Here is a 26,954-nt window from a genome sequence, read left to right as displayed (position 1 = left end):
TGACCTGTCTAAGAGACCACAAACTCAATGCCCCAAATCATATGCTGCTGTTAAATTAGCAGACACCATGCAATCACAGTAAATATGGTATATTTTTATTATAACAATAAACACACATAAAAAATATACAACTTAGGTTTACAATTTTATTTGAAAGCAAACTAAGAAGCTACACACTAGTTTATAAAAATAAACCAAAAACCGTTTGGCATGAACTGTGTTTTTTAGCACAATAGTTCTAATACAAAACATGTATAGGAGTTATATTCTTTCATAAAAAAAAGGTAGAACAACAGATTTGACAAGATAATGTAATATGGTTGAAATGTCATTAGGTATTTCTTTACACTATCAAATCAAAGTTGTATGACTTTAAATACTGATCTGCAACCTCAAGACAGGACCACCAGGAGTTCAGAGCTCTGATATTAGCGTGTGTACTTGCACATGACACTTGCAAAAGGCAACCAAAAAGCCTCAGCAACTTCAATGGCACTGTTTTTAAACTGCTAACAAACTTTGAGTTAACATTACCCATTCTGCTTATGGACAGTTTTTTTTTTTATTGCAGCGGTTTCAAATGTATATGCTTGTTATGAGATTTATACAAATGAGTATTTCTTGGATAATGTCGCCTGTTTTTGCACACAGAACACAAGAATGATACTAATAAATGATATAATATATTAAAAGACGAGGGTCCGTAAATACTGTTTATCTGTTGCACATTTGCAAGTCACGCTGTGAAAATGATTATCGACACTCAAAACTTGTTTTGATTCAAAATACTTCAGTCACCTTGCCATTCCGCTCGAGTGGGAACTAGAGCATGTGTAAAGAGTGAGGCATTACCACAGATGTCAGCCATGGTTGGGAACAGGACTTGTAGTTCTAAGCAGTGATGTCTGAGCTGATAAAATAACTGTCCATAAAAGAAACGTACAAAACATTAAAAAGATTAAGAAAAAAAAAAAAGAGGATTTGGATTGGTTTACTCATACATATCCTGGAACATCTTTTGTCCCATTTCAATGTAAGCTTCTTTCTCCTCAGCGCTCATTTGTGTGACAAGCTCAGGCCGCTGACTGACCTCACTGTAAGAGTGGGGCCGACCAGCTACTAGAACTGTAGGCTCATTGCCCACCTCCTCAAACTCGTCATCATCATCATCATCATCGTCCTCGTTTGTTCTGTAGTGCTGAGCCACAGGGTGGGGAGGAGAGTCCTCGTCAGACTCACTGGTGTCACTCTCCGAGTCGCTGGCATTAGCGCCAGAGAGAGACACGCCAGCCCCTGCACCCGCACCCCCTGTCGCCGCCGCAGAGTTCATGCCAGCGCTCCTCTTCTCATGGATCAGCAGGGCACGCATCACCTCCTCGTTCTCATCCAGCTGCATGCTGTGCCCTTCATCATGATCCCGTAAACCATCAACACCCATTCCACCTGATCAACAAAGTATAAAGATTCTTAACATAAAACACTTATTATGTCTACACCTGTAGCAAATATGGACGCACAGGACAACAAACTAACAGTTATGTCAGATACACTGTCTTGGAACAAAACGATTGGTGTGGGGTATTTACCCTTTCTAAAGCTTTTGATATCCATGAATAGATAAATCATCTCATTTTTAAATAGAAGCAAAATATTTTAATGAGGCCAAGTGCAGACATTACCCAAAATGTCAAAAATCTATTTTTTTCTAGGAACACAGAACTAGGGGTGGAACATTTATTGCCTATTAACCCAGTTCATACATGTTGTTACTAGATATCTTGGTATCCCTGAATAGATAATTGTCCCCTCTTGAAAAAATAGGCAACTTTACGCAAGAGTGCAGTACAGTGATACCCCACTAAATAACAGGGTGGGATGTTTGTTCATATTTTAACCTAAAAAAATGTTCTGCAATGGTGACAGACAAGACATGAACACTGAAAGCTGTCTGGCAGTCATTGTTGCTTGCTTTATTAAATATTAAGCCTATTTTTGAAGCAGGGGCTATTATTTATTATATAATTTTAATGTTAACGACACCTTTTATTTAAAGCAATTTTTCAAAAACATGCTGTTGTTAAATAACCCCTGACCCAGGGAAACAACAGTGTCAAAAGATGTCAAAAACAAAACTTAACTGAATCAAGTTCAATTGTGTGCATGTAGGTCAGTTTGCAAGGTACCTCGGTATTGGCTTTTTTATTGTTAACCTATTTCAGAAAACTCAGTCAATAAATTATAAAGCATAAAATAATTGTGCTACTCTTCTGTCATCAGTTGTTGCGTTTACGCGCACAAGTCATGACAGTTTTCCTCATGACGTGTTTGCTGTACTTTTCAGGAAATGCGTTGCTATGCAGTTCTGATTTAGGATAAATAATTGGCCGTACCCATGCAGATTACTCAATTCATAGTCATTTAGGGGTGGGGATATTCAAATGTATGTGTCTGCTTACCAAGTAGGAAAAGAATGACTCTGAATATCCTGAGGAGTGCTTCATGCGTTGCCATGAAGATAAAAACATTTAACAAGAGAAATGAATTCACGTGTTGTCACGCATATTCTAAATTGCGCCGCACATTAGCTACTTGTTTGTCTGGTTACCTTTCCAACACACACATGCACGCGCACACAGACACACAAACACACACAATTATATAAATATAATTTCTACTAAGTACAAGTTTTACTACTTAGAATTTATATGTGTGTGTGTGTGTGTGTGTGTGTTTTGTACGGCCAGTGTAGTTCACCCCAGTGTATTCTCATGCAGTTTGGCTGAGCAGCAAAATCTGGTTGATTTTAGGTTTACTGATGGCAGCATGCAACTACCATAAAATCCAAGTGACCAATCTTCTTTTTAAAAACACCATACCCTGTATAAAGGCTTTCCTGCACATGTTTCATCTTTACATATGGGCAGTCTACAACGATTTACATTATACATTCCATCAGCAAAGAAAGTTTCTCACTGGGAAGAAAGACTGACGCCTGGTAGGCTTACCTTCCTTCGGGTCATCAGCCTCACTGTACGCCCCCTTGACGGTGCTCTCTGTCAGCCACACAGGCCTCTCCTTGGGAGTCTTGCCCTCGCTGGCTGAGCGCTTCTGTTCCTCCTGCTCCTCCATGCTGATAGTGACGTTCTGGGTGTAGAAGTCCTCGTAGGCGCCCTTGGTGGCCCAGTTCTCCCGGTGGGCTCCGGCAGAGGCTCCTAAAGCCGCCGCAGCTCGCTCCCTGCTGCATGATTCATAGAAAAGCAGATCTTTAGATCCTTAAAAGCAAGTTTCTACAGAATCACCAACTTGGCTTTCATTTACACGAGTGCACATTTTGACATTTTTAGAAACAAGAAATTATTCCACAGTTCCAGCAACCTAGTTCTCTGGATTGTTATATAAATGTTTTTCTTTTTGATGATCAATTATGTACATTTGTATTGGTGCATAAGCTTTGGCAGGCCAAATGACAGTTTACTTGCATCTTGATCATGCTCTCTCCTTTAACAAGGCTGGCTTTCTGTTTTCCCGCAATACGCTACTCATTTCAATTACCATTGTTGCAGCAGAGAGCTTGAACTTGATATACTGTGATGTTTAGAAGAAAAAAAATACTCTCTCCTGACGAATGTTGAAAAAAAAGTAATTCCCTAGATTATTTACCTATAATGTGTGAATCAAAAATAATCAGTACTATGTTGAAAAAAAAAAAAACAACAAACAACAAGATGCGATAACACACGGACAACACAGTACAACAGAATGTTCCTAAATGGATTAAAGTTGGAATGATTAATCATAGTATAAAAGCTGTGAGAGACAAAGGGGGAAGTATTCCATAGAAACTAATGGTGGTAGGCAGGAATTGGTTGGGTTTATTTGTGTTTCCCTTGCCTTGCTGCTAAAGGTATCAGGACGATTGCACGCTTGTTTGTTTATTCTTTATTTTTGATTTGGTAAAACTTGTTTCCTGTCAATAAAAGAATAGTTTCTTTTGAAACTGTGGCCGAACCTTGGTCTTTTATACACTTCCCCACAAGGCCTAAAACGAACCTGCTCACACAGCCTTTGTATAAGAACAAACTGCAGTACACAACCCACACATATGGACCTTGAATCCCCCTTGAATCCCAACCGGATGTGCTTTGCATGGCAACAGCTAAATCAACAGAACAGTACCATAAACTATTATACTAATATTATAAACATGTAGTGACATTGTATGAGATAGGTTGTCACTAACCTCTGCTTGAGTGCTGGGATCTCAGCTGGCTCTGGTTCGAGTAAATCATGGGACAGGTTGATGTCTTCAGTTTCTCTGAGCAGGACATAAATCGGCTCGATTTGATCGTTAAACCTGGCCACTAGTGTCCTGGCATCTTTTTTCGGCAAAGCAGACTCATCCTCTTCAACCTCTGTCTGACAGAAAGTACAACGGAATGTTCCTAAATGGATTAAAGAAAATTAGCCAGTGTTTTGGTACGTTGTGCTACATTATGGATCTTGACAGCACTGGTCTGGTCATTTAATATGGCGACAGGAAAAGCTGTTCTTCCCCTGTGTCAAAGGAGAACATTTTAATGTGTCCAAACAAATGCATCTCTCTCATGATTCCATTGTTGCTTAATACGCAATCCATTATAAATACACTACTGTAAATTGTAATTTTACTACAAGTGTTGGCAGTGACCTTGAACAATGTTAAACCAAAATCTGCTCAGTGATCAGATAAAGATTTTCTATATTCCATTCTGGATTGCTTGTTATTAGTTCTGAAACATTAATATTTGGTTTCCGTTTCATGAAAAATTGTGCAAATTGTGGGTGTAAAGACCTTTATAAATTTCAGATGGTTTTAAATTAGAAATTGCAGCTTGAGATATGTATCCTAAAATAGCTAGAACATAAGGTGGTGCCACAATCTTCTGCAGATCCAATTTACCCAGGTGGTCACACATGTTGGAATGAATGTTCCGTACTTCAGCCAATTTCAATGATGGCCTTTTCACAAATTTTCAGAAATGAAGTTGCACAACAGTCTTAGACCAAAGCTTGGAAAAAGGGTATATCAATAAACACCTGGGTATGTTCTGTTGCTGGTAACAATTTTATTTATAGGGCCTTCAGGAAAAATGACATTCCCAACAGTAAACATAACAGCAGGAGCAGTGATACATGAGAGTTCAGCATGCAGCTCAATTACTTCCATGTCATGTGTCAAAAACATGATCTAACTGCTACTTTATTAATGGCTCAATATGTCATCATTGCCTAAAAGTCATATATTTTTTAACCTGTATGTGCTGAAAGATAAAAGTATGAAGGAACTGAACTTCTACTGTATATACAGTAGTGTACTTCTAGATGATATTCTATAGTGTAGATCAGTGGTAGGCAATTTAATTTCATACTTAAGGATAAGGCTGAATAAAATACCTGGACTTAATGTGTCTAGTTCGGGTACCCCTGCTATAGATGCCAGCTCTGGCAAGCTATCCAACACAAACATGGTTTTGGAAACATGTCTGAACCATGGCACAGAATGAAATGTGACTGCAAGGGTAGTTTTTTTTATTTTTATTTAGGAGGCACATATTGTGAGAGTTTCTTTGTACCAAGATCTCACTCTCTGCAACATTCCATCATATGTGTAAGAAAAACTTCAGCAGTAGGAAAAGCTTTGCTTGCATTCCTGGAAATGCTTTGTTTTTGTTTTGGACTAGATTTTTTTTTTTTTTTTTTTTTTTACATTCCAGCAAATCAAACATCACAATTGTCACCTGGGACATTTGAGAATGTATCATGCAGTTTTACTTGTAATTTATGCCTGGTTTCCATCTTTCACCAGCATTGAATTGAAATCAATTAAAAATAGATCCAGTTCATTTCCATTGGCAGCACATAAATAACATCACTATTTGAACTAGGACTCTGACAGTAGGAGAGAATTTGCCCCGGCACAGTCGCTCAGATGAAGGAAGTGATAAAAAGCATCCTTATGCAAATGACGCTGTGACAGGATTGACCGAGGTTTGAGACTCAGAGACAGTTTTAAAGTTCAAAAATAAAGTTTTTTAATAAACAAAAATACAAAATAAACCAGCACGAGGGCCAAACAAAAAGGTTTTAAACAAAAAATACAAACACAAATCAAAACTTACAAAATAAAGCTTCCAGGCTGGGCGTTGCCTTCACTGGAACCAAACAACAAACTGAAAACACAGCACACACAAAAACACTCTTGCTTCTTCTGGAACTCTCCTTCAACTCCCTCTCCCAGCCAGGGCCTCTCCCCTGGCTTTTATTCCCTGTGGCTGGAGCCCAATTATTCAATAATTACTGATTAGTCAATTAGGGCTCCAGCCACATTCTCACATGTTTTTCTGGCAGGGAGGAATTTTAACCCCCTCCCTGCCAGTCCCAACATTGATCATAAAGACGGGGCAGTACCCCGTCACATATCCCCCCCCTTGTGCCAAGCACAACATGGCCTAAATGGCCACCTCCCCCCTCAGTCTCAGTCCCAGAAGAGGGGGAAGCACAGTGTCCATGGGGGTGGCCATGGTGGGACGTCCGGCACCACCCAATTCTTCGTGGCCAGCAGCTCCCTCTTCCGGGGCTCCGGCCACACACCATCTTGCCGCGAAAGTGCAGCTGGGGGAGCTGGTCTCCTGACCTCCCTCCCCCTCTTCATGGTCAGCAACTCCCCTCCGTGGGGCTCCGGCCACAGTGTAGCGACCCCAGGCGAAGCAGGATCCCCGAAGACCCCAAGCGACGGCAGCAGCAGCGGACCCTCGGGAGGCGACGGCAGCAGCAGCGGACCCTCGGGAGGCGACGGCAGCAGCAGCGGACCCTCGGGAGGCGACGGCAGCAGCAGCGGACCCTCGGGAGGCGGAGACGGGAACGGCGGCCCGGCTCCCTCTGCTGGCGGAGACGGGAACGGCGGCCCGGCTCCCTCTGCTGGCGGAGACGGGAACGGCGGCCCGGCTCCCTCTGCTGGCGGAGACGGGAACGGCGGCCCGGCTCCCTCTGCTGGCGGAGACGGGAACGGCGGACCGGCTCCCACTGCTGGCGGAGGCGGGAACGGCAGCTCGTCTCCCTCTGCTGGCGGAGGCGGGAACGGCGGCTCGTCTCCCTCTGCTGGCGGAGGCGGGAACGGCGGCCCGTCTCCCTCTGCTGGCGGAGGCGGGAACGGCAACTCGTCTCCCTCTGCTGGCGGAGGCGGGAACGGCAACTCGTCTCCCTCTGCTGGCGGAGGCGGGAACAGCAACTCGTCTCCCTCTGCTGGCGGAGGCGGGAACAGCAACTCGTCTCCCTCTGCTGGCGGAGGCGGGAACGGCAGCTCGTCTCCCTCTGCTGGCGGAGGCGGGAACGGCAGCTCGTCTCCCTCTGCTGGCGGAGGCGGGAACAGCCTGTATTCTTCCCCTACAGGTCCCTTCAGCCCTAGGCCTGTGGGCTTCCCCTTCTCGGGCCGTGGACACACCGACTCCTCCCGCTCGGGCCGTGGACGCACCGACTCCTCCCTCTCGGGCCGTGGACACACCGACTCCTCCCGCTTGGGCTCCTCCCTCTCGGGCTGTGGATGTTCGGGCTCCTCCCTCTCGGGCTGTGGACGTTCGGGCTCCTCCCTCTCGGGCTGTGGACGTTCGGGCTCCTCCCTCTCGGGCTGTGGACATTCGGGCTCCCCCTCTCTGGGCGACGGCAGCGGCCCCCATTCTGGCTCTCGAGACGGCAGCTCCTCCCCTTCTGGCTCTCGGGACGGCGGCTCCTCCCCTTCTGGCTCTCGGGACGGCGGCTCCTCCCCTTCTGGCTCTCGGGACGGCGGCTCCTCCCCTTCTGGCTCTCGGGACGACGGCTCCTCCCCTTCTGGCTCTCGGGACGGCGGCTCCTCCCCTTCTGGCTCTCGGGACGGCGGCTCCTCCCCTTCTGGCTCTCGGGACGGCGGCTCCTCCCCTTCTGGCTCTCGGGACAGCGGCTCCTCCCCTTCTGGCTCTCGGGACAGCGGCTCCTCCCCTTCTGGCTCTCGGGACAGCGGCTCATCCCCTTCTGGCTCTCGGGACAGCGGCTCACCCTTCTCTGGCTCTCGGGACAACAACAACTCACCCCTCTCTGGCTCTCGGGACAACAGCTCACCCCTCTCTGGCTCTCGGGACGACAGCTCCACCTTTTTTATTGGAATGATTGGGGCATCTCCCATATCTACCGCCAGGTAATTAACAACCATCAAGGCCAGCTCTGCGAAGGACGCCAGGTGATGCTGTTCCTACCACTTTTCCCACCTCCCCCCATCTCGACGCCACAGCGTGTTGATAACTATGGGGAGGTCGTGGAAGAGGTCCGCCTCAGGGTGCATCAACCAGTCCCAGATTTCCTGGGATGGTGGTGAAGACGGTGATGTAGGAAGTGGTGGGGAGGCTGCCGAGGACGGGGTTTGCAGCTGCTCCTGGTCCCGATTGTGGGGGCATCCTGCCCAGTTGTGGCCATCCACCTCACAGTACCCACACCAGTCTGCTGGTAGCCCATCTGGACAGGACCTCCACTGATGATCCTCCTTCCCGCACCAGGAGCACCAGGGGAAAAGACTGGCTGGGTCCTCCAGCTGGGGTGGCTGTTGTTGCAGCAGCCTACATTTCTTCGGCTGCTGCTTCTCCTGCCTTTGCTGCTGTCTGCTCTTCCCCATTTTCCAAAAAAAAAAAAAAAAACTCCCAAAATTCAAGAAGAAAAAAAAAGAATTACTGCTCTGAGGCTCCAGGTGGCGCTCTCCCGTTTCTGACACCAACTGTGACAGGATTGACCGAGGTTTGAGACTCAGAGACAGTTTTAAAGTTCAAAAATAAAGTTTTTTAATAAACAAAAATACAAAATAAACCAGCACGAGGGCCAAACAAAAAGGTTTTAAACAAAAAATACAAACACAAATCAAAACTTACAAAATAAAGCTTCCAGGCTGGGCGTTGCCTTCACTGGAACCAAACAACAAACTGAAAACACAGCACACACAAAAACACTCTTGCTTCTTCTGGAACTCTCCTTCAACTCCCTCTCCCAGCCAGGGCCTCTCCCCTGGCTTTTATTCCCTGTGGCTGGAGCCCAATTATTCAATAATTACTGATTAGTCAATTAGGGCTCCAGCCACATTCTCACATGTTTTTCTGGCAGGGAGGAATTTTAACCCCCTCCCTGCCAGTCCCAACATTGATCATAAAGACGGGGCAGTACCCCGTCACAGACGCACACACTGAGATTCAAAAACTTGGGCTAAGGACATCTATACCAATTTTCATCACAATTGGATAAACAATGCCGAAGATATAAATACAACTGTAATGATACCTAACAGGGGCCTCCAATATATATATATATATATATATATATATATATATATCCATCTCTTCACAGGGAATAGTATATAGGATTAAAATGCCCAGTGGCAAAAGTTCCAGAAGTGAAACATCCAAAGGCCATCTGAACCTCAGTGAGTAATGCAGTTATTTACATTTCATTTCGCTGGCAGAAATGCTACTTTTATCAACTTGCAAACTCAGCAGCAAAGGCATAACTCTGCAGAGTGTTTGGAACCAATTCAGTAAAAAGTCTTTGCACAAAGAGTCAAGCCTAAAGACCTTTTCCACTAACTGATGATCTTTGAAGTCTTCAACTACTAATACAAATTCACACTGTGATACACCCATGTGAAACCTGGACAGAGTGGATAGGAGGGTCTTACTTAGTGACTCAGCAATTGTCAACCTCATTCAGGCTAGTTTATCCAATTCTCTTTCCGTTACTGGGGGCACAATCGTCTGCAGGAGGGAATGGGCGAGAACTTCAAACCTGTTTGGAAACTCAAGCCTTTAATCTGCAAGATGGATTAACTGCAAGAGAATTCAAATGTCAAGCAAAAAAGACTGAATTTTAAGTTCCAGTTTAAGAACACCAAGTTATGGATGAGCTGGAGATCAGCGCCAAAAGGACAGGCTGGCCTAAATACTGATGGTAGTCCAGCACTGTTAATGTTGAGTATTCAAATAATTGAATGCTAGTCCAGTGACAGGCAAGAGTACAAATAATGGGTTATTGATTTTCCTTTTGTAATTACAGTATGCAGGCATAAACATTAGACTGCAATGCTTAAAACTACTCAAAAGAAATACTGAGGACAAATAATAAAAAAGTAAGGCAAAGCTGTGGGGTAGCGAGCGTATTTGACTGACATAAGGTCCTCTCTCATAATTGTAACTTATGTGGAACCACACATCCCATACAAAGAAATACCCAGTCTTTCCTGGTTTTAGCCAGTGCATTTTGCCAGTTGCTTTATAAAAAGTACTTGAATAATGACAAAACAGTAAAAATGTATAATAGCTGTTGAAGCCAAGCTGCAGCAAGGAGATTCCCTTTTAAAAATGGTGCATTGACTAGATGCTCTACAAATTAGCTGCTGTATAGTTAAAAAAAAAAAAAAAAAAAAAAAAAAAAAAAAAAAAAAAAAAGATAAGCAGAGAAGTTTGTTCTTATAGCCCCATAACTGCGTAGAAACTTGGGAACAGCTATAATGTTTGGTATCCACTTTTGCAACCAATCAATTTAAAGCTCTGTGTCAATTCTGGCTGGCAGGCAGGCAGGAAAAATGCATTTAAGGATAAAAGAATATTGTCTGGTTAAACCAAAGCATCATCTCTGACATCCAAAGATCCTTATTAATTCTGATGGACACCAGTCGTTAACCATCCATCTTCACAGCACCTGAGGATGCATAGATTGTGCCTGTCCATCTGTTCCTGCAATTATTTTAAGCTAAGGTCTGGTCCTTCAAGCAGAGCCGTCGCAGAGAGAGCCGAGACTCCCTCCCATTGCCTGCTTGGTGGGAAGGAAAGCTCAGGCTTCTCATGTGAAGTCCCCAAGATGTTAAAAACAGATGTTTGTTTGTTTAAATAAATCCAAGAGATTGAGGCATAACTTTTCTTTATTCTGTGAAGTCATTTCTTATAAATGAAGCTAAAGAAATTGCCCATATACAGTGTTAAAGAACCTGCGGGAATGAAAACTGAAAAGCCTGGTCCTCCAAAATGATTCAATTGAGCCCAATACTTCAACCCCTTCCTGCACTGCAGTAGGATTAGAGGATATTCTTGATGGGCTTGGCCTTGCAGAGTGACTGCTGAAAAGTTGCTAAAGGAATTCCTTACACCCTGCAATTGTTAATAGCCTTTCAATTCTTACCCATTATCAATATACCATACTGCACTGGATTTTAGCACATAATAGCAGTCCTTCTTTTTTGACTAACCTGTACTAATAACATTTTGCCCGTTAGTGTACACTGAAATGTAGGATTTTATATCCAGGAGTACACTGCTGACAGCTTAGTGTTCACATTATGGGAACACTTATGACAACATAAACAGCTCCCAAAAGCAACACTCTGGCATTCATTTCTGCCTTGCTGTGTCTCGTCTCACAATGGATGTCAGTTATCGCAAGGACTCTGAGGAAATGCATGCTTGCCTAAACCCCGAATTCCAAAATGACTTTCAAAGTAACACAATATTTGTTTTCTAATTACAAAGCCATTAATATGTAAATATGCATGACATTACACCTGGTTAAATATGCAAGTATTCAAAAGCATCTGTAAGCTCTAGATATCTTACCATCTACTTTATCTGAAATGCAACACATTTAGTCAACACATTACTGTACTGATTTATTTTTTGTTTTTCAAATCAACTGTATGTACCAGTATTTAACCTTTCAGACTTTTATTTTATTTTTTATCCCAGTGCAATAGTGTTAAGGCTCAACAGATTACTTAAAAAATCAACATACAGTTGCAGACAAAAGTATAAGCACTCTACACTTAATACACGATAATTCAAGAAAATATGTTAAATGCAAGCATGTAGTGAACATTAGCCTCTCATGAATAAATTAATGAAGAATTAATTAGTGGCTAATGTTTGCTAAATGCTTATATTTAACATGTTTTCTTGAATGATCTTATATTAAGTGTAGGGTGACAATACTTTTGTCTGTGGCTAATTTAATGAGACAAGTAAACATGGTAACATGATAACAATTAAACCATGCAGTGCCAAATCATAATTTCCCCTTAATTGGGATTAACCCTTTCAGTTCAGAATTATTTTTGTCAAAATGGAGAATGTGAAATTAAGTTATGGAATTAAAAAAGGAGCTCCTTATTGAGTATACATGAGAACAGGCCAAAATACATTTTTTACACATATTTTGGTAAATAGGACTTTAAAGTCTCATCAGTACTTTAAGAACTGTAAAGGGCGTTAAGATAAGGCAGGGGTGTCAAACTTCCTGGAGAGCCGCAGTGTCTTCTGGCTTTCGTTTCACCCGAGCTCTCAATTACTTAATTGGTTTAATTATTTGAATAACTGGACACATTTAACACTTCTCTTCAGGCCTCAAAATGTTTCATAGTTAGTGTACCTTCAATTAAGTGCATTTTTAAAATCATCAACTGTAAAACCTTTAAAAATATTAAATATGTCAAATTCAACAAATAATTAGATCAATTATGTTAATTCAGATCTTAAGTTGGAATGCAACCAGAAGACCCTGCGGTCCTCAAGGACTAGAGTTTGACACCCGTGAGAAAAGGCATGAAAGGGTTAAACACACAGCAGACTGTGTTGCATCAAACTGTACACAATGTGGATGATTCAACAGTTCTATAAACAGTATTTCAGTCCCAGTAGAGACAGATACTGTTGTCAGTATACATAGTAAACCTATACTGTAGACTCACAGCCAAATATTGATGCCTTTAAGAAAAAGAGGGCTAGTCAATAAGTTGGATGTGGTCACAATGCATCATTGCTCTTGCTCCAGCGCACAGCTTTTACCTTAGAAAACGATGAGAGTCTCACCAAGGTTCTTCTGGTTAAAGAACTACATTAAATTGATGAATCTCATGTTACTTTTGGAGCAAGATGTGGCCACAAAGGGTTACTCTCATCAAACTGCATCTTATTTGTTTTAAGAAGTTATTACAATTTAAGCAGATTATGTCAAATGGCAGTGTATGTATTCTCTGTGGTCGTCACATTCTGTATTTACACACTGGAGAATGACAATACAGGACAAACGTGTACTATTTTAATTTAGATAACATCGCTTACATTAAATCAACTGCTCTCAAATGTTCAATTAACTTTTACTGCAGAGAATTGAAGAAGCTGTTTTAGACAATTAATTTCAGCTCCTTGAAAAATATAAACACTATAATTGAACACGTATAGTGTCTGAAAGCAGTAATCCAGCAGAACAGATTACTCAACTCTAAAACATGGGGAATAATCTTGCCACTGTTTCATTAAGTATAGTGAGTAAAACAATGTAGTGGTATTCGCAGCAAGCAACAAAAGAGATACTTAAAACTTTATTTTCTGTAAAATGATGCCTCTTTAGACTGGCTCCCTGTGCAGTTTAGAACTGATTTTGCTTTTAATTTATAAGACCTTGAATGGATTAGCACCCAGTTACAGGAATTAGTGACTCCGTATACTCCTAACCACACTCTCAGGATGTGGGCTGCTGGTTATTCTTAGTGTGAATAAAAATAATAAAAAATAGTTTTTTATCTTGGTTGTCCTATTTTACAATCAACACTACATTTTCTTTGCATTCTTTTTTTTTTTTTTTTAATTCAAATTGTATTACATTTTTGTTTTTAGACTCTTAGATTTTTACAAACTTTTTTTGTAATTAAAACCACATTTTGTATCTCTTTTTTAGTTTCTGTTTTATCAAAATCTGTATTGGACTGTTGTTAGCGTAATTGTTATTTTGTGTGTGTGTGTGTGTGTGTGTGTGTGTGAGAAGCTCTTTGGGATCCTTGTGATGAAAGGCTCTATAGAAATGTGAATTGTTGTTGTCCCAAATACAGCAATGTTTATTTTAAAATAAGTCGTGTCCAGTGGATGAGAAGACAACTGGCCTTACAGGCAATTCTGATTCCCCTCATTTGATTTAAGCATTTGTGTTTTTGTCTATGTAAATCAATGATTTTGGTTGGGATGGGACTGGGCATTATGTTGGAATACTGCAAGATATTATAAAAGAGTGGTTGTCATAATTACAACTCCAGAAGTGCATAAGGAACAAATCCCTCTGTGCTAACATCACATCCTCTTATCTTTCAAAAACATAGGTGGATCTCATGTCTTCCCTACGACGCTGGTTTAGAAACCTTTCTCTGGAACGGCAAAGAAGCCCCCCTTTAAAAAGTAGTTCAGTTTTGGAACAGCAGAGTAGCAGTCCTGGCAAATCCAATACTTTGTGATTCTCTAACTTTTGGGTATTAGATTAGACCCATCAACACACAAATCCTGCGCCTGTCATTAGCCTGAAATCAAAAAGTGTAATAAACACGCCATTTTAATGTAATAGTCCAGCATTTAATTTATGGTCTATAAAGGCTATTTAAGGTCTGTTTAAAAAGTGTAGTAGCTATCCATCGAGTTAGCAAAACCAGTTAGTCTATGGCTCAATAAAACACACCCTACTAAAAAAAAGTAGCCATCATATCCTCCAGTAATTCATGGATACCCTCACCTCTTATATTCCTTAAAACAAATCAATCATAAAGATGAATTTTAGTTTCTAAGCAGCTCTTTTTCTCAGTGTGCGTGCAATGGCAAAACCCTGTCTGTCACATCAGCTGTATGAGAATAATATATCAGTTCTCGCTGCGTTTATTTATCCAACCAAGTGTTGAAGCAGCAGGATACTAATTATCGAAGCCTGCCTTCCGTACCATGGGGTCAAATACCATCTTCTAAACCAGGCCACAGTGGGATATTCTTCCTCAGTGTAAATTAGCATAAAGTGTTCTTTCATTTTCCCTTTTGCTTTAATGAGTAACGACAGGTAGCAAAAAACATAATTCTACTAGTCATATCTAGAAAAACAAAAACAAAAAAAACACATATACTAGCGTCGAAGCAGGACAGCAACAAACAAAGTCTTTCATCGCTAATTGTCTGGGCACACTCTGTGCAGATGGCTAGCATGCTGCCTCATCGACCTGAGAAGCACAATTTTGTTCACAAGACCTCTTCGAGGTCAAAGCTGGAGGATGGACTTCAACCTAAGTTTCAGAAGTACACTGGTTATTAGGGAAACCATGGAGGGTGAAGGATAACAACCTTATTTATTTATTTTAAACAACATACAGGCAGGCATTATTATCACCCACCGGGGTTGCATAGGATAGGTGATGGGATAGATATGTTTGAGTTTTAGATACAGTCTCTAGTTGTGATGAAACTTGGCTGGGATTCTTTCAATCAGAATCTTGGCATATATTGATATATCTGTCTGTCTTAATGTATGTACTGTGTATATGTCATACTTACATTTTCACATGATTGCAGCCATAGTGATCTGCTTTATCATTGCACCGTTTGCTCTAATTTTGTATTTCCAGCCGCGGCAAGGCTTGTTGTTTAACAGATTCCAGGAAGTCTATGCATTGTTTCTTAAGTAGATCCTGGAGCAGTGGGCAATTTCACTGCACGCACACACACACACACAAAAGTACAGTGGTATATGGTCACACTCACACAACAAAACAAATTTGAGAAAAACATTTATAGGAAATTTAATAAAGCCTATTTTCTGTCATGCTGAGACTATTTATTAACAAGTGAAAGATTTATTTTCATATGTGGAGCTGGAGTATCTCCAGACAGAAGCATCTGTATTAGCAACTGCATCTGTATTAGTAACTGCTTATTTGTACATTTCCAATAGTTTCCATACTCATTGTAATGAATTATTTAAAAACAGGATAGCACAGATGAGAAACCAGTAGTTCAATGAGGAAAATAAAAACAGTTACACTGCCCTTTATTTAAAATTTAAATAAATAAATAAATAAAACTGTTCTTCAGTGAATGCAAAGATTCATTTTAGGCAGTGCGTCTCATGTTGCATCATTTACTTTCTTAGCCCTTAGGAGTCGATCGCTTGTCATAACTTGGATAATACCCTTGGGCTTTGACAAATGGTTATTGCTGTAATTGAATATTTTATCAATTAATTAAACTGTGCATCCAAAACACAGAGTCAATTAATGAGGACTGCAAACATAGATTGATTTATTGAAGCATGCTGACATTTTAGAAATTACCATATTGTTAGTTATATACTGCCATGCACCACAATGCATACATTGCGCAGTCAAGTAACAAACTGTATTATCACGAAGAAAACAATTCAACCAATCACATTCCAGCACTGATGTGCTTTACCAGAGCATAACAACTTGTATACAGTTTTAAGAGATTTATGTTGGACTAGGTTTATGAAAAAGGGTGGCTCTGGTATCTTGACAGTATGTTATTTATTCATGTTTTTCCTGCTCCCGCACCACCAATCAATTTTCAGCAACCAACCACTTCTAATTTACATACTGTAATAAATACAGCTGCAGTTATATTTACTAATCAATCGTCCTGTAAACATAATCCCCTCATTGTAGGGAAATCTGGCCTTGATACACTACAGATCAGGAAGCCTTCGACTTCCCTTTATTCTCCATTTAGGAACATTCAACAAATAAATTAGTTTTTTTTTTCTTTTCCTCACCCCTGCCATTACACTATATACCCCAAAAAGTAGACTGTCTGCTGGTTTGTTCCTCATCAAGCTGAGGCGAGAGGGTGATGTCATGATGCAGCAGGCCATTTGGAAGCATTCCAGCCATTGCAAATAACAAAGCCTGCTGGTCAATAATGTTCATCTGTCAGCAATGTCAACACTAAAACCTATACAGATAATGTTAACCGTTTCCTGACAATATACTGTGTGTGTGCCTCCGAAGGGTGCTCATTTTAAACATGCTTTAATTAAAAATTCTTAAGAAAGAAAGGCATCATATCTGGTAAAAATAAAAAATAAGACAAGTATGATTGTGAAGATATGTCTGTCCTCATGACCAAGTCCTGCAGTAAAAGTATTACACTAAACTGCTGTAAGGAAGTACATACCTTTTTACAGTACTTAATGATGCCTGCACATCATGCAGAGGTTAAGACCTAGCAAGTTAAATACTCTGTTAGTTACTAATGTGTTATTTTTTGTAGTATTAAATGATCCACATATCATATTTGTAAATGCTGAGATATATTGAGATAGCTCCCCCTGCTGGTTAAAAAAAAAAAAAACAACTTTTTGTTGTTTCCTCTGAAATGTGACAATTCTAAAATTAAATCCCAAATAATACAAGCTTCATCATTACTGGATAAGGTGTTCTTTATATGTAACAATACTAGGTGTGATGGATGTATAGAAGCAAGTTTGGTCTCCACTACACACCTATCTTTTCTCTTTAACATCACATGCTTCCCTTGGGTCACCTCATCCGCCAACATAGCCTCATGTTTCACTCCTATGTAGATGACATCCAGCTCTACCTAAAATTAGACCCTGGATGTCCCTTTGCCATGGTCCGGCTCTCAGCTTGCATCCAAGACAGAGGCCTGGATGTCTGCCAATTTTCTTGAGCTCAACACTAACAAATCTGAACTACTTCTAGAAGGATCGAAAACTCAATATTGTTGCCTTGAACCTCAGACACTGTCTGCTGCATGGTATGGATGCAGAGATACTCTGTCATGCATTCATTGCCTCTCGAATCAACTACTGCAACTCTCTCTATGGTGGTCTTCCGTCACGCATCATAAACCGATTGCAGATGGTTCAAAATGCCGCTGTTAGGATACTTACCAGATGTAAAAAACATGATCACATTACCCCCTGTCGTGCCCGGCTGCACTGGCTATCTGTAAAGTTCAGGATTACTTTCAAAATTCTCCTGCTTCCCTACAAGGCCCTTCATCACACAGGTCCAGAAAATCTCCCCCTTGTATTGTTTGTATTTAATGTACTATGCCCTGTATTTCACTGTATTTAATGTATTATGCATTGTTCCTCACTATCTTGTAAAGCGCTTTGTGATGGTGGTCCACTATGAAAGATGCTATATATAAATATTGATTGATTCATGGATCTTCCCCTATAAGTCACTGTGAGTCATCATCAAGTGCACAATTTTCTATTCAGTAATATAATGCTTACTTTTACTTGTAGGCTTAAAACGTGAAAACTTTGGAATCAGAACTAGGGTCAAATACAATTGTAACTGTGCTATTCATAAAGAATTGTAACTAATTGTAGTTGAAACTTTGTACACTTGCATAATTGTAATTATACCATATAACTGATTGTTTGCAGTTCAATTACACATTTATTCATTTGATCATTATTCTTGTATTTTCAACTACATTTGGGGACCTCATTTGTTTGAAAAAAAAAAAAAAAAAGTTATATATTTCTGTATTTGTACCTGCAGTTATTGCTTGGTTATTTAGAACAGAGTAAATATGTTAATGTCTGTAGTTGTTAATATTGCTTTTTAATATCACTGTAATTATAAATGTAATTACTGCAGCATAATTGTAACTGTAATTGCAGTATGAGGGAGCCCATTCTTACCTGTCATGGGGTCGAAGAGCTGGTTTGCTTCCAGGTCGGTGAAGGTGCTGAAGCAGCAGGGACACTTGAAGGAGGCACGGTTGGTGGAGTCCCTCTCGTCCGTCTCAATCCGCCTCCTCATGTGGTCCAGCTTGTACTTGACCACGTTGACGAGCAGCCTGTAGTTGATGAAGTAATAGTTGTGCCGGGTGGTCTTCCCGTCGGGAGCAGTCTCCACCCTCATGCGGCACTTGATGAACTTGTCTCCCTTCAGGGTATTCAGGACCGAGCGCAGCTGCTTCCTGTCAAACTTGAGCAGTTCCAGCATGTCCTCCTCTCTTACGCACGGGTTTCGGATAAGGATGTCCAAGGCCAGCGCATGTTCCACCCCATAGAACCCGCGCACCACTTGCTTGGCCAGGCGCTTCAAGGAGGCAGGAACCTCTGTCAGAACCTCAGGCTCCATCATGGCGGTCCTTAAAAAAAAACCAATAGAAAACACAATAATCATCAGCCATTACTACATTTACGGAGTTGTTGTTGTGCTAAATAAATGCAGACATGATGGAATACCACACATTTTAGGTCGAGGTGCATTTTCTTTGCAGTTATAGACCAAAATCCTTTATTTGTCTTATTTAGACCATCACATGGAAAATGTATAGTTTAACCAACCAAGTCATGTGAATAAGAGACTTGAAAGTAAGTTATTATGCTACTGAGAAGTAAGAACCTGTACTATAATGTATCGGGTACTACCCTTTAATATGAGCTTGTACTCTTTTCAACTACAAATAAGAACTTCCTTTTGGGTGTCTCTTGATTGGCCTGAAAGTGACAGTGCTCAAGTATGAATGATTTCCCTTACTCCACCCCCATTATGTGTTTCAAAATAAGACACCCCCTATCTATAGCTGAACTTTGAAGGATACAATTCAGTAGTAGGCCTAGGTGACACAAATTTGCACTGAGGAAATGATAATTAACTTGTAAGTAATCTGTCCAGTTTCTGCTCTGTTACACAAGTTACATTACGTTGAAAGAAAATAATAATATTGTTCTCATTGGTACAATCACGAAATACTTTACTACAGTTATCAGTTCCAAGTAGTAGAGTAAACAATTGACAAAAGAGTTGTCCAATCTGTTTACAATACATACAAATCAACAGACTCGGAATGAGTATGACAGTGTCCATACAAAAAAAAAAAAAAAAAAAAAAAGTGTGCGTTTCTTTCAGTACCGGTATTCATCATTTCACTGAATATTAAAAGAAAATGTGGAATTGATTTAGCAACAACAAAAATATTTATCAAAATGAAATACTCGCCTTGTATCAACACTTAAACCGTTTCTGAAACTGCTTGAACACAAAAATCCAACGTGAGGATTGTGGAAGTTGTCACTACAGCAGAAGAAACTAAACATGGTGATACTGGGTCAATTTTACAGCTCAGCCAATTAGACAGTTTTACGGGTAGACTGACAGGGAAGAAATCCAACCAGAAAGGCAAAGGAGCAGAGTCTTGAGGAAATATATTTTACAGTTTAGGATCGACAGTGAAACAGACAAATGAATTTGTCAAGTCCTCATGGTGGATCCTCTACCTAACCAATTAGAATCACGAATTTCTCAAATTTTTGTTGTTGGGTGTGTGCATCCGGGTTGCCGGTAAAGCAACAAAGATGGCGTCGCTTGACAGAGTAAAGGTTTTAGTGTTGGGAGATTCAGGTGAGTTTTTGAAAGATGCAGTGAAATGCACGTTTAAAATGTAACTAAACATTGAGACCGTGAAGACAGTGCACATTTTTAAAAAAATTATATTTCTAAATGTTTTTCATAAAATATAAACCGCCCAGATCGGTTCACAGGAAAATGAATACCTTATGCATTAAGCAACTGATAATAGTTTTGAGACGTATGTTTTTAAAACTAGGTGATTTATGATCATGATCCTACAATACAATACTCCTGATAAGGTAAAGCTAGTTTAGTCTGCTGTCAGAATTGGTGTGTAGCTTACTTGCATGATGATGATGTATTCGATAGCGTTAAAAAAGGTACAGTGGTTTAAGAGAAAACTACCATCTGAACCAGTATTGTGATGTAATTGCCATTAAGTTACTGATTGTGACTATCACACGTCAGTGACCACTAAGCATAACTATTGCCTTTCGTTTCCAAAGTGATGCTGCGATGTAGGCCTAATAGCTGAAAATATATATATATATATATATATATATATATATATATATATTCGCTACCAGTAAATAACTCATTGAGAACCTTTTCCTGACCTCATGTACACCTTGCTATGTATTTACTAAAATAAATAAATCAGTAAATCAAAGTGAATGCTGATAAATATTACATCGAAATGATATGTAGTTTGTGTACTAAACAAAATGAAATATTGCAGTAAAGATTAGAACATCTACTAATGTGTTTTAGACTACATACACAACACACTATTGCATGTGTAAAATGTTGATCACTTGAAAACAGATTTGATTTTGCAGGTGTTGGCAAATCCTCTCTGGTTCACTTGCTGTGTCACAATCAAGTGCTGGGTAACCCCTCATGGACAGTTGGCTGTTCTGTTGATGTGCGGGTAAGGCAGATTCTTTGAGTGCTCTTGCTAACTGCTTATCTCACACCGTTAATGTTGCCTGTAGTAACTGGCATTAAGAACATTCCCACAGGGAATCCCTGTCAGTACGTTGGCACATGGAAAGCTTTAGAGGGGATCATTGTTATACAACTATGTGAAAGCCTGAATGATTTGTATTGCGTCATTTCACAGGTTCACGACTACAAAGAAGGAACACCTGAAGAGAAGACCTATTACATAGAGTTGTGGGATGTTGGAGGCACAGTGGGCAGTGGCAGCAGTGTGAAAAGCACCAGGGCAGTGTTTTACAACTCTGTAAATGGTAATCTTTGAAATAGAAACTCATTTATTAATAGAGAGGCCCATTTGTTCTGTATTCTAGTTTGGAAATGTTTGTTTGTGTGTGTGTATTTTATATATATGTATGTATGTATGTATGTATGTATAGTCTTGCACTAGTCTTGTCCAGCTTGGTGAAGGTAACATTCGAAGATTAGTGCTATTCTGGTTTTAAGAAACAAGATGATAATATATGCATTTTATGGTATGGTGTGTGTATAGTCAATGTTTAAACCAAACCAATTATTGAAACTACCCTTGCATTTACTTTAATAGATTCTCTACACAGAGGGATGTCATTAGAATGCAGTGTTTTGTTTTTTTCAGCACAGAACACAGTGGTAATGTTTCTGTTAAAATCCATAAAGATTATTTATTTATTAATCATTGTTTTGTTTTTTTAGGCATTATTTTAGTTCATGACCTGACAAACAAGAAGTCCTCACAGAATTTGTATCGCTGGTCATTAGAAGCATTGAATAAAGACTCCTCTCCAACTGGGGTTATAGTCACAAACGGGTAAGAGGTTTGTTTTGTCTTTTGTATGTTTTGCTCGCTGTAAAAGAGGAGTTTTGTTCTTTGCAGTGGTTATCAACATTATTTGTTCTTTTTTTAAGTCACAAATGTAAACCATTTGTAAAGTAGTTATTTATTTTTTTAACTGCATTCTTTTACTTTAAAGTGATTATGACCGAGAGCAGTTTGCTGACAACCAGATTCCTCTGCTGGTGATCGGCACCAAACTAGACCAAATTCCAGAAAATAAGCGAAGTGATGTGTTGACAAGAACAGCTTTCCTAGCAGAGGATTTTAATGCAGAAGAAATTAATCTGGTGTGTTTTTTTATTCCCATTTATTTATAATTATAAACTGTATATTGTGTTTTGTTAGTTGTACCTAATGCAGTGCTACTAATCCTATATATCTGTGATGTTTTCTAAGCTATGTGTATTCATTCTGGTGTACACCTTGTCCTTCGTTAATATTATGCGCTGCTGGCAGAGCATATCTCAGACGACTGGGAAATACTGGAGGCGTCTGTACTGTATGTATGTCACAAGAGTTGTACATACAGTATATCTGGAGAAAGGGGAGGCCACCTTTGGTCTTCCGTTGCATACTTTGATGAAGATTTAATAAAGGTTTAATTAAGGACCTGTTTGGAACAAAGTCTTGCAATTGACTGGGCTGTAATAGCACCTGTTATAGATTATGGGAGGCAACCTTTGCTATTCCAGTCTAATCCAAACTATGGCTACACCAGTGAATTCTAGAAGAACGTTCAGTCCAGGTATTTTGTTTTAAAGATCTTGAATTTAATGGAACGTCACTTAAGCACTGGAGTTGTCTAACCCTACTCTAGAGAACCGCAGTGTGATTGAGACATTCTTCAGCATAAATTATGGAGACTTTCAGAATCCAGGGATATAAAGAGGAAACTATCCAGCCCTGTCACCTTCATCACACTTACATTTTTAAATGAACAGATGTTCACCTGTTTACTTTGCTAATTTTGGCAGTAAGCCCCTGGAAACTGTTTGTTTTATATATATATATATATATATATATATATATATATATATATATATATATATATATATATATATATATATATAATGGAATGTTACTTTGATTAAATTCCAAATGTATTAATCATATATTTGATATTTTTATAGGATTGTACCACTCCAAGGTATTTAGCAGCTGGCTCATCCAATGCGGTCAAGCTAAGCAGGTTTTTTGATAAGGTGAGTTTGAAATATAGGGTTATTTAAAATCAGGGCTTGAATTTCATTTTTGTCTGTACTTTTAAACAAGCCATGAACCAGGTAGGTGGCTTTTACAGTGCCTGAGTAATATGTGCGTAACCTTCGGTGCGCTGGCCCCCAAAATGAATGGGGGTGAATTTTAAGAGTAAAAGCGAATGTCACCGCTTGCAAAACAACACCTAGATTTTTTTTTCAAAACTGTTCACTTACTGCAGTGTACTGAGTTTATATAATCCTTAAAGATAGTGGCCGAGAATCATGTACGAGAGAATAAAGTCTCGCGGCACTTAAAATATCCAGCACTACTTTTATTTATTTATTTATTTATTTATTTATTTTAACCAGAACTACTCAGAATGTGGCTGATAGTGCTTTCATCACTGACACCCACTTCCTTAGAGACCTGTTGTAGCATTTCAGGTATTCTAAATTGGGTGAAAAATGCAGTAGCTTGGTGTCTTAAAATATCTCTGCAGGATTTTCCTGCACTGAAAGTTGCAGATATGCGGGAGTAACTTGGAAAATGCGCGATTGCCGTAATCCCGCGCTGAAATTGTGCTTGAATTTAAAACTCAGCCCCATTCGTTTTGAGGCGCCAGGGCACTGAAGGTTACGCACATATTACTCAGGCACCGTAAAAGCCACCTACCACATATAGTATGCCTGATCCTGTTGCAACTTACATAATATGAAAGGAAATTCTGTGGCCTTTCATTTGATGTGTTACATGTTACCAGCGCTCCATTTCTTTTTTTAACTCTTTACACTCAGCCCGATTTCCACCTGTTTTCATTTATGTATGTTTAACTACATGAAAACAGGTGGAAATCAGGCTGAGTGTAAAGAGTTAAAAAAAGAAATGGAGCGCTGGTTAAAAAGAAAAGCACCTTTTTCTTCTGCTGCATGCAAAAACTTCACATCAGGCAATGGCAAAAGCAATGGAGAGTGCTCTGTCTCACAGTGATGAACAGCTGTAGGTCTCCTGAAAGCAGCTTATTTTAAAGCAACACCAGTGTGAATGATGATGCAGTAAAATAGTTTTTTTATATGCAAAAGTGTCTTTTCTTTTGCCATTCCCCCCTAAAATTTTGGAATCCCCCAACTGGCTGTAGCATAGGGGGGAAATCCCCCCAGCACACAAAAATGAAATTCAAGCCCTGCAGAAAATAGTAGATACAATCCTTATCCAATGGCTAGCAGTAAATGCCATCGATTGGAAGAACATAAGCATGCATATTTTGGCAATACCTCATATAAAATGCCTTTTATTCAAGATGTAATGTTTATTTTCAGTTTTAGTACATTAAAAGGTTGTCTTTTCTTTTTTAGGTAATAGAAAAGAGATACTTTACAAGGGATGGGAGTCAGGTTAGTTTGCATTATTGTGTGGTCTTACAAAATTCAAAATTTATATTAAACTCTATTGATCCAGGACTAAAACCCTCTTCAAGTGTCCTGGCAAAGTCTTGTGTAAATGTATGTACACCATATAGTTGTTGATCACTATTATGACCAGGTACACGCAACACACACACTGTAGATTTAAGTTAATACAGAGTGTCTCGTATTGTTTAAGAGATGTTATTACACAGTGAAGCTGAGTTTTTCTGGCTGCTCAAACTATGCAAATTACATCTTATACTAATAGTCCTACACAGAATACATTGAGTTACAAATCACAAAATTAAGTTTGCACGCAGGATTTGCTATTAAACATAAAATCTAATTGAATGGAATTTCGACGAGATCCATAAACTGTAGGATGATTTCATACATTATTACACAGTTGGGTGTTACAGTAATCCACCACTAGATGGAGACTCATTTGTGTCCCTGCCAATTTGAGCAAGCATAGCTTTGACTAGAGCCGTGACGGGTACTGTTTTGTTTTAATACCTGGGTGATTCATTAAAAGATGTCTGGGATCATCTCGTGTTGGTTATTCATTAGCACTTGTACAGTTATTTGTCTATACTGTTTCTGTGCTGATGTCAAGGAAGACAAAATATTTGATACAAATCCATGGGATTGGCCATGCAGTTGTGATGATGTGATCATGATGTTTCTGGGTAGCGGAGCTTCTAAAAACAGAATAAAAGCTTTAAAACCATATATCTGATATATCTGTATATCTATATATCTTAAGCATTGATCAGAAGCATGTCATATGCTGTGATATAAAGCAGTATACAGTTGGAGCTGGGTTTGACACATGTATTCTTACAAGATTGTCAGCCCCAATGAAGAGCAGCTGAACCAGTCCCATAGAGCTGTGAAGGTAGGCTGAAAGCTCTATTCAGCCTGGAGCAAAGAAGAACTGGGGAGGACATGATTGAAGTCTTTAAAAATGTAAAAAGAAGTTGACATAGTTAACCCTAACCAATAAGCACAGTAGAGAAACCAAGACCAGTGGACACAGCTGGAAATTAGGTGGGGAAAGATTTAGGACCAAGGGAAGGAGACACTTCTTCACACAGTGACTTGGATCCTTTAAGACCCAACTTGACAAAGTTTTTAGATCATTTAACAGCTGTGAGCTGGATTAGCTTAGATGGCCTCTTCTCATTTGTCAATGTTCTTCTTTGTTAATTCATTGTTTCTTACACACTGTGCCTACACTCACCACAACACTATGCACTGCACTTGTCTGTTAAACTGTTATTTTTTTTTCCTCTGTAGATGCCAGGATTCTCAGAAAGAAAGCGGTATGGAGCAGGGAACTCCAAGAGCCTCCACTACGACTAACCCTCAGTTCTAGCAATGTGGGTTAAAGGAGGACTGTACCACCAGCTGCATTCTACATTGGGAGTGATGTTTTGCAAACAGCATACTGTATGCTGTACCTTTCTGGATGTTAATGGGGGGAGGGGGAGGGGGCTTTTATTTATTCTGTCAAAAAACATGTGTTATCAGTTAAATGTGAGACCGGGTCAATAGATCTACAATATAAATGTGTGTCCTGGATCATGTATGTGTGGTTGTCCAATGTCTTCTGGTGACTTCAGGCCAGTTTAAAACTTTTTTTTAATCTTCTTTGTAATTGGTACCAGTCCCTTGTGGAACCTAAAAGTTTGGCAGATGTGGAGACATTAACAATAGCTGCTCTCCCAGCACTGTCTAGAATGAGGCACAATGTATATGCACATTTGTGAGAGCTTAATAAAGAATGTGGTTCTCTTGCTGCCTGTGCAGCAATACTCTGGAAGGATTTCTGGGACTCTGGCACAAAATATTTGTTTGCACAAAAAATAAACTGTTATATTTTAAAATAACAGAAGCAACTCAGTTATTTCTGTCAACAAATATGTTGTATTGTTTTCTTGTTTAACAGCCCATTGCTACTTTGGGCAGTTATCATTCTTTTTTTTTTTTTTTTATTTCCTTTTTATTTTTTTATTTTAAAATTAATAAATTATTTCAAAAGATTTGGTAGTACCAAAAATATGGCATATTCCACAAAAGTTCCCTTTCTGACAATTAGTTGCTTTGAGAACAGTCTACTTTCAAAAGGCTTAAGGTGTGGGGGGTGTGATTAGCAAGCTAATCAAGTCTGCTATTGGGATGTTGGTGAGTGGCGTTATTTGTGTTACTGTTCTCTGGCATAGGGGTATGTCCCCTGGAGAGCTGTGTGTTGAGCTTGTCTTGGGTGGCTTGTTCTGTTGAGTTAAGTAAAGCACCTCAGCTGCCTAAACTGGGTCTCATGACCCATTGGGTCTTACTTGCA

General features: G+C 39.9%; 2 protein-coding genes across 3 annotated transcripts; one reads left to right on the top strand and one right to left on the bottom strand.

Annotated features, from left to right (window-relative positions):
- Positions 1 to 73: 73 nt before the first annotated feature.
- LOC117406848 (general transcription factor IIE subunit 1) lies at positions 74 to 20,019 on the bottom strand. Its single transcript, XM_034011191.3, has 5 exons — positions 19,841 to 20,019; positions 18,532 to 18,986; positions 4,241 to 4,442; positions 3,006 to 3,238; positions 74 to 1,443 (listed from the first exon to the last, which is right to left on the bottom strand). Exons 1-5 carry the CDS (start codon positions 19,936 to 19,938, stop codon positions 992 to 994), a joined length of 1,440 nt encoding a protein of 479 aa, XP_033867082.2. The 5' UTR covers positions 19,939 to 20,019; the 3' UTR covers positions 74 to 991.
- A 73-nt stretch (positions 20,020 to 20,092) lies between these two features.
- On the top strand, positions 20,093 to 26,507 carry rabl3 (RAB, member of RAS oncogene family-like 3). 2 transcript variants are annotated; one of them, XM_034011132.2, is made up of 8 exons: positions 20,094 to 20,242; positions 21,031 to 21,122; positions 21,315 to 21,444; positions 21,866 to 21,980; positions 22,144 to 22,294; positions 23,138 to 23,209; positions 24,560 to 24,598; positions 25,910 to 26,507. In XM_034011132.2, exons 1-8 carry the CDS (start codon positions 20,197 to 20,199, stop codon positions 25,973 to 25,975), a joined length of 711 nt encoding a protein of 236 aa, XP_033867023.1. In that variant the 5' UTR covers positions 20,094 to 20,196; the 3' UTR covers positions 25,976 to 26,507. The 2 variants fall into 2 exon arrangements, with proteins under 2 accessions (XP_033867024.1, XP_033867023.1); XM_034011133.3 differs by lacking the exon at positions 24,560 to 24,598 and having other exon boundaries at positions 20,093 to 20,242.
- Positions 26,508 to 26,954: the final 447 nt, after the last annotated feature.

Source organism: Acipenser ruthenus, chromosome 8, assembly GCF_902713425.1.
Source record: "Acipenser ruthenus chromosome 8, fAciRut3.2 maternal haplotype, whole genome shotgun sequence".
Taxonomy (NCBI): domain Eukaryota; kingdom Metazoa; phylum Chordata; class Actinopteri; order Acipenseriformes; family Acipenseridae; genus Acipenser; species Acipenser ruthenus.
This window is presented reverse-complemented; position numbering and strand designations above follow the sequence as displayed.